Raw genomic sequence first — 8,864 nt, 5'->3', positions numbered from 1 at the left:
CGTTGAAACACGCTGAGTTAAATATGTTAGACTTTGTTGTGATCTGCTAAATCTGAGCTAAACTGTGATTTGCTTTGAATGATACCCAAGATTTTTATATTACAAATGATATCTGCTGTGTGTTCAATTGTAAAACAAACAATATCACTTAAAAATAGTAAATATTCAGAAAGGCATTAAAGACACCTCTGGTAAAAATCTTACCTGATATATCTAAATACAGTTTGTCAAGGTGAAGGTTGAATGAACAGTTTTGACCTCATTTCAGTGTTTACCATGTTTGAGCAGAGTGGCAGGTGAGCTGATGTGCTTGAGCTGCATCACGTAGCAGAGCGGTTAAAAATAACTTTCTTAATTCTAAAGAAAAGTCTTTTTGCCAGGATTTGCTCTGAAATCCAGATTACTGAACGTGACAAATGCATTGTTCTTTTTAAAAGATGTAAGTACAATATCATACTGAAAAAATAAATAAGCTAAAGACTAGAAAAAGTTGAATAGTAATACTGGCAATGATGCTGAGGTATTAAAGTTACATCACACATGATAAAGAAATATTGCAAATGATTAAATGAGACTTCACAGGTGTGCGTATTTTAGACAAAGAGCTGTGAAAACAGTGGTTTGACATAAATTAACCAAAACAATCTAAAAGAAACAACATTTTTGTTGTTTGGCAATCATAGAATGAGCTCTGTGGTTCAGATCAATAACTATAACAGTGCAAGAGTATATGAAAATAAATTTCTAGGTGTGATTTTGGAAATCTCATATAAAATATGTAAGAGGATGAGAAACATTCTGGATCCAAAAGCTTTTTATACATTATACAGCTCACTGTTTGTACCGTAGTTGACCTACTGTGAAGAAGTATGAAGTTACACATATAATACTTCATTATATCCAGTAAATATATTACCAAAAAAAAGCTATAAGGATAGTAAATAATGTGGGATATAATGAAAATTGTATGAAAAAATGTTTTGATTTCATGAATTTTAGCACTGCCTGAATAATGTTCAAAGCAAATAAGTTACTCCCTTATAACATACGACAACTGTTCACCAGCGACATCAGAAACTATGAATTAAGAGGAAATTTTAACCGCTATTTGCTCACACTACCCAGAAGAGTAGATCAATTTGTCGGCTAAACTTCAATCCCAAAATGAGTACAGCTACTAAACTACTCAAGTAAATGTACAAAAAAGACTGAACACTATGATAATAAGTATATGATAATGTGGAGCAGTCAAGGTGTTACTGGGGTTTTCTTAGGATGTATATAAGCAGAAGTATTAAAGCGAACTGGAAACATGTAACGGGCAGGAGTTCAGTTGAACTTAGCTTAGTTAAAGGTCTTGGTTTCTTTTCATTTTGTGTGATTTATTTTCTTTTTCTTTTTATGCCCTAATGATGCTGTGGTATATCTGAAATCAAATATTTATTCTTTTTCTTCAGCACAACAACATCTATTTGTTGCCCTTTTAGCTCTTTCAGTATAAAAACATCATGAAACAGAGTTTGTCTCCATATCACTCAACAACTAAATATGACTTTGTTTTTATCTTACAGCTCTTGCAGGTTAACAGCAAAACAAAACACTATTCTCTTGCAGCTCTTCATGTGCACAAACACCATGTCAACACTGGTCCTCTCTCTTTGAAACAAAACAGAAAACAGAAATGCAGCACTACTACCATGTATAAATGTATCCTTAAACTGGATACCTAATCCATCATGAAATACTTGTACATATCCATACATATAATCATCATGTTTTATATCCATATGCATATTCATTTCACATATATTGTACCTATCCATATGTGCATTAATTCTTACCTCTACATATCTATATGGATATTCATCATGTCATACTTGTACAGATCCACATGTAAATTCATCATGTCATCCCTGTACATCTCTTTACCTATAATCATTATGTCATACCAGTACATTGTCATTTGTTTATACATTATGCTATATTTGGAAATATCTATATGTATATTCATTGTCATATTTGTAAATATCCATGTGTATATACATCACGCTATATTTGTACATATCAGTTTCTGATCATTATTTCATACTTGTACATATCTATATGCATATTCATCATACGTTTATTGTACATATCCACATATATTTCCATCATGTCATACGTGAAAGGTATACATTGTCTTTACTAGATCTTTTTTTTGTACTTCTGTATTTCTAAAGTTTATCTAGTCCTGTCCTAAAAAATTAAATAAAATTACAGTGCAGTTCAGCATTGAAATAAATACCCCCCTCATTCATAATACTGAAGTAATAGAAGAAAAGTATAAACTAGTACATGTGCGGAGCATGACCTTAGGTTAGCCTGTGAATTAGCTACATGCTAACAGCTCGGTGACCTATCAGCCAATCACGTGTCGCTCCATCCCCCTGTGGCGCGTACGTCACGGGCCCAGCTGCTCTCCACAGGTGATTGGTGGCCTCAGTCGACCAATCAGAGGGCGTGTTTTACAGCAAAGTTGTTAACCCCCAACAGTAGCACTTTGGTTTCCACCTCTCTAGTTTCAGCCTCACATCGACAGGGAAATACGGACTTTTCATCGACCGAAATACGCCGTTTGACGTGGTGGACATAAAGCGGACGGCGGCTGCTCCCGCCTGGACACCGGCTCGCCGCTCGGTGTTTAATTCCGACACCAACTAGGAGAACTAGCCGCGGCTAACGTGGGGTTAGTTGGCTGCCTCTCCGGCTAGCTGCGTCGTGTTGCACAGTCGTTTTTTTAACTTCTGACTTGCAGAAATGTTCCCCGTCTGCCTCTAAAGCCTCGACGGGAGCCGAGCCGTCGACTTTTGGTGAGTATTTTTTTCTGCCGTGTTTGATTGAACTTGAATCGATGGTCGCCAGAGAGGCCCATCGTGATTAGTGTTTTCTGGCATCAGATGATTTCATACACGCAATCAAATTCCTGGCTGGTCAGCTGGATGCAATTCAGCACTAAAACCACAAGTTCCTAGTCACTTTGTCAGCCCTCGAAGCAAGCACACTGCAATGTCGATCGATTTGAACCAGGGAGGGGATTTTTTTCATTGTGTTAAACAAGAAATCTAATTCAGTAGTTGTTACATTAGTGGAAAAATGTCGGAAACCTGATCTGGTTAATTGGGGGCAGAAGAACCAGCTAAAGGCGGAGTTAAAGAGGCCACGAGAGGCTCAAATTTAATTTTCACATGATTTCTTATTTGGGTTTTCATCATGTTGGTTGGAAATGCAACATCGGTGATCATAGGCTTAGGGTGTGTGGCTAAACAGTGCCAGGCAGCTCCTGTGGTCTGCCAGGGAACTGCTTGGCCCTGGCCTGCACGGGTCTGGATCACACCATATCCCTCACATCCTCCTGTATTATCTAACCTCCACTTCCTAAGACACCCACCCAGGGGAAGACCTTACAGAGATGTGGCCTGGCCCTGAAGACGGAGCTCGGATTGGAGCGGCTTCATGGTGACTGGCAGTGGTTGTAGTGCTGTCATTATTATTAGTTAATAATTCTAAGCAAAAGCCTGCTTAGGATTAAAGATGGGTAGGTAGGATTCACCACGTCTTCAATCAGCCAGACTGATCCATTAAATTAGGTTCCCTGTAATTGTCTGAACTCTTTTAGTATTGTGGGACAAACCCCACCCACATGGCACTTCTGCAAGCTAGCTCAAAGTATGTGAGGTATCCAAGTACTGTTTTTAGGTTGAGATGGTCTCATTGTGCTTCTACGGGTTTTAGGAGTGTACATGTCAAGGTCATAAACTTGTGAGGCTAAAAATTCTTCCAGCTCTTTGTCATTTTTGCATAACTACAGGACAATACAGCCTCTGTCCTCAGGCTCAAGTAATTTGCCTTTTTCTCTTGCTATCTGCTATTAAAAGAGGATTTTAAGGCCTAAATATCAGCATACAGCAGGAATCAATATAATAGGTACAGCTTTATATAGTGACTTTAGCAGGCGTGTTGTTTCTTTTTAACACACAGGAGCATGCACACATGCTCCAGCGGCCTAATTTGAAACAGCCATGACCTTGTTACAAGAGGCTCAACTGCCAGACATTGAAACAGGTAAACATGTCTAAATGAACTATACTATTGCTAAGATACAGTGTCACAGTATTCCTGGTTATGTATCACAAATACAGCTGCCACAAATAATCCATTTGTTGTTAACTATTAATTGCCAACTAATTGCTGATAGATAGATAGATAGATAGATAGATAGATAGATAGATAGACACTACATTGATAGTGTGCAGAAAATTACAGTAAAACTATTACAGAAGCACTTAAACATACTGAAGCTTTTGAGCAAAGTGCCAAAAATATTTGTAATATGCAAAGTACATAGTATAGAGAATTTTCAAAGATATTGGATATTTTCTAAAGTAAAAACAAATATACTGTGTGCAACACCCTTGCCTTCATCCAGTGTGCAAGAAAATTGCTCATATGTCTAAAATGTCAACAAAGTCGAAAAGCATCTACAAAAAAAACATATTTATCAGTCTTGTGTGTAACATATGCACAGAAATATACATTAGTACCTGCGCATTACACTATTACTTCCTGTAACTGGGTATTCCTTTAAGCAAAATTCTGTGATTCTAGCCTCTGAAATTTAAATATTTTCTGGTGTTTGTACTCGTCTATGACAGTAAACTGAATATATTTTGCGTTTTGGACAAAACAAGACCTTTCATTGTGAGGTTTTGGAAGCACTGATCGACAACTACCAATCGCAGCCTAAATCACACATCATGTTGGCATGCTAAGGAGCTTTAAGGAATAAATAAATGAGGTAAAAACAAATAGTTTCCATTTAACAATACAAACTAGTTGTATTTTTCCAACAGGTCCATACTCAAGTACAGTTTCCTTTGCTGTGGTATCATGTGCCTCTGCACCCATGACCACAAAACTGCTTTGCACATCGCAACACCTTCCTGGTCATGAATGTAAATGTATTTCAGCTGATTCATTGTTCGCTCGAATATACAGCAGGACAACTTCCTTTAGAGACAGGTTATAGTAGAAATGTTAAACAAACACGTGCAGCAACGTCTCAAGTGCAACTAAAACCTTAGATGGTTTCCTCTAGTGGCAGTTTTTGGTTTGTCCCCAAAATGACTAATAAACCGTTTGACATGACACGTCTTTTGCCTCAGTAGACATACAAAGGTACAGTCACACTAGTAGCTCTGTGAGTCAAAACAGCCTGCTAACGTGCACAAAGACGATGATAAAATGCTCAGATATCGCACTTAAAATGTATACTATCTTAGTTAGCATGCTAACATTTATTAATTAGCACCAAAGACAAAATACAGCTGATGTTGGTAGAAATGTCCTTAGTTTTGCCGGTGTTTGGTCAACAGCCAAAGCCGCTATTGTAATTCATCCTCTGGGGATCAAAAACATTCTTTAACAAATTTCATAGCAGTCCATCCTATAGTTTTCCATATATTTCATTCAAAACCAGTAATTTTAAAAGTCTGAAGTTGACCTGGGAGCTAAATCGTGTAATACTGCACTGCAATGTCACAATAAAATTCTGGCATGGTCTCTGTCTTCATCTACTCCACTTCCTCACCATATTTCCTGTCTGCCCTGTCACTGTTTTCTGTTCATTAAAGACAGAAATGCCTTAAATTAATCTTCAAATAAAGCAAAACCGGTAACAGCACTAGAATGAAGTGGAGTGGTCAACCTTGTGAATGTCAGCTTGTAGTAGATGCTAAGATGTTTCGCTGGATAATTAAAAGCTTCGTTTTGCCAGTGGTTCCAGATGAAGATGAAAAAAATTCTGAAAGTCTTCGGGGTTTATCCTGTGGGGAGCTTAAATACCTGTTCCAGATTTCATTGGACATTTTACAAAAAAAAAAAAAAGTCCATGTTTTGGTTGTGTTCAAGGAAAGGTAGCAGGATTTCTTAAAGACAGGAGGATTCAGCCTCTGGGGAACATGAATGTGTATTGAAACTTAAATAGCAAAGCATGTAAGCATTGCTGAGATAGTTAAGACTGGACCAGGGTGGTGGAATTAGCTATTTCATTAACATTGCCAAAGTAATGACAGCTGCTTTTGAAATAAAACAGATTATATGACATCAACTTCACCGTCATCCAGAACGTGTCGCTAAATTGGCATCAAATCCCCCCATGAGAAAAAACAAACACCTTTTGTATGCAACTAATATTGGTGAGATGGTTGGGAGGTTTTAGATTTAAAAAATAAATAAAAATCACTGAACAGGAATTCACAGGACTCTTTGACACTCTCCATAAACACAGCAAGCTGTGTGGTCATTGGCCAGACCAGGTGGCTCTTCTGACAATTATGGTCAGGTGGTGGACAAATGTTTTGTCTTTGCTCCGCCCAGCTAAACTTCATCTAAACCTGCTTTCAATTACCGAGCGGATACCCTGAGTTGAATTCAATTTTTTTGCTTGTTTGAATCTCATGCACTGGTCCAGCAAGTCTGATGTTTTGACTGAACGCACTTGTTGCTTTTGTCAATTTGCCTACAGGTCCTCATGGCTCGGTATAAGGATTTAGCAATGAAAAGAAAACCCCACTTTCCCTGGGTGGACCCTGGATAAAGACAATGTCATCAACAGCACCAGGTAAGGTGTTTTAATGGTTGTAAAATATGATTGTGAGGTTGATAAATTGCCATTCTAGGAGTCAGACCCTACATAGGCACTCTATCACCTCCAAACCCATGTGTTTGCTAATCTTACAGCACCCTGGAAGAAAAACAATCCAGTTTACTGAGATAAGCATGGTCAGAATTAAGAGTATGGCACAGCTGGATTCACCCATATTGAATAATGTAGGAAATCATAATGGTGTGTGGTGTTTTTGATGCAACTATTGAGAGAAACTGTGTATGCAATGTTTTTTTTTTACTACATACAAGCATACGTTGGTGATTTGTTCCTTTGCCAGTCAGCCCAGAAGAGGGCGACATTGTTCACATGGTGAAGCCTCCTCACCTGGAATAAACTTTTTTTTTCAGACTGGCTTGTTGAAGGATCACCTGCGATAGATGAGGTTCAGTAGTGCTTTCAGCTCCATTAGCATGAATGGCTACCTCTGTGGTATTTAAGGCGTCAGCCTGTAGTTGATTTAAGGTTTTGCTCTTGTAGTTTTCCACCGAAGAATAAAAGAAACAAACATAAAGGCAATCAGAAGAGTAGAATTGTATTGTTTGTGTTGTGTGTAGGCTAAGATGGGAGGGGATAAAACAAAAGTTTGAGATTTTTTAAGGCATTTAAGGGCTGTTATTCTATATTGATTAATCCTATTTTAACAATCATTGTCTTTTTTCAAGTAATGGGACAGAATTAATTTGTACTGAAGAGCTATGATTTGGGAGAAAACATGGTCGTTGATTTTTAGAATAGGATAGAATAGATCTTTATTATTAGTGTTGAACAACAATGAAAGGTAGTTTAGCTGCTCTTTGGATTTGCAGCATAATGAGAGAACAAAGCTATTGCAAAAAATAGTCATTACAAAAGAGAAAGTAATTGCAAAGAAAAGTCATGATGAAAAATTAAACACTCAAAATAAAGTATTTAAAATAAAATGCTCACTACAACAAATAGTAATTACAAAAATGTCATTGCAAAAACAGTCAATATTATCACAAAAAATAAAGTAATTGCAAAAAAATAGTCATTACAGAATATAAAGTAATTGCAAAACAATAGCTACAAAAACTAAAGTCATTGCAAAAATAAGCAATAGAAAACAGATACATAAAATAAATAAATAAAAATAATATTTACACATGTATGTGCAAATACAAGAATAAAGATAAAAGCAAGAATAAATATACATATTATAGTGTATACTTATTATTAATTTTTTATATATTTCGTGCCTTTCAATACTGCAAAAATATAAAGGTGGATTTTGTTTGTTTTGTATTTAGAAATTGTAACTATTTATCTGATTTTACTTAATTTAATAATTTCCCTCAATTATAACAAATCTAACTTTTTTTATATTTAACTGTTATTTTTTTATGTATGCATCTTAATTTGCACTTTAGAAAAAACAGATCAAATTGTGGCGGAGTATAGTTCGGCCGTGCCCGGTGTTTATTTCAATAATTTATTGTGTATGTGCGGAGAGGAGTTAGTTTGCAAGAAATGCCCCCTTCCCCCCACCCCCGCAACGCGCAAGCGCTCGGGACCGTGTGGGAATGGTCGGTCCGCGAACTGGGGGTTGGACCGCTCCGAGCGAAACAGAGCAAAAGAGTTTTAAATGTCCGCCATGTTGTCCATGGCGCACTGAACCAACGGTAGGGAGCGGAGCGTCGGAAAAAAACAGTCCGAGAGAGAGCGACCAAGATCCGGGCCTTCCCCCGGCTCCGTTGGCGACGCCCTAAATACAAGCTACCACCATTCGAACGTTAGAGTAGAGACTAACCGCACAGAAACATCCATGAAAGCTCCACTCGGTACCGTTGTGAATATTAGGAGATCGGATAGATTTATATTGCATCTCGAATTGTGAAAAATGAGTAAATTGTCGTTTCGGGCACGGGCGCTGGACGCTTCCAAGCCACTACCCGTCTTCCGTTGTGAGGATTTACCCGACCTACACGAATATGCATCAATTAACCGGGCAGTGCCGCAGATGCCTACGGGGATGGAGAAAGAAGAGGAATCGGTATGCTTTAACCGTTTGAGAAAATGTGAAAATATGCGTTTTGTTTTATTTTCTACATGATCACAGGCGTCCCTCTTTTTTTTTCTGCGCAAGCTTTAACAAAATGGCCGCCAATTTTCTCAGGAGAAACACGACGGATTTCTTTCG

General features: G+C 37.7%; 1 protein-coding gene across 3 annotated transcripts in view; it reads left to right on the top strand.

Moving 5' to 3' along the window:
* The first annotated feature begins 2,525 nt into the window (after positions 1-2,525).
* Positions 2,526-8,864, top strand: part of epc1b (enhancer of polycomb homolog 1 (Drosophila) b) — a 32,515-nt gene continuing 26,176 nt past the window's right edge. The window contains exons 1-2 of one of the 3 annotated variants that reach the window (XM_023269102.3): positions 2,526-2,849; positions 6,563-6,658. Coding sequence is in view for 2 of the 3 variants with exons in the window: in XM_023269100.3 (XP_023124868.2) it covers positions 8,565-8,717 (153 nt within the window). In the remaining variant the exon portion in view is untranslated. Of the gene's footprint in view, positions 2,850-6,562; positions 6,659-8,297; positions 8,718-8,864 lie in introns of those variants that run through there. The other 2 variants (XM_023269100.3, XM_023269101.3) reach the window with 2 other exon arrangements.

Source organism: Amphiprion ocellaris, chromosome 10, assembly GCF_022539595.1.
Source record: "Amphiprion ocellaris isolate individual 3 ecotype Okinawa chromosome 10, ASM2253959v1, whole genome shotgun sequence".
NCBI classification, from domain to species: Eukaryota; Metazoa; Chordata; class Actinopteri; family Pomacentridae; genus Amphiprion; species Amphiprion ocellaris.
This window is presented reverse-complemented; position numbering and strand designations above follow the sequence as displayed.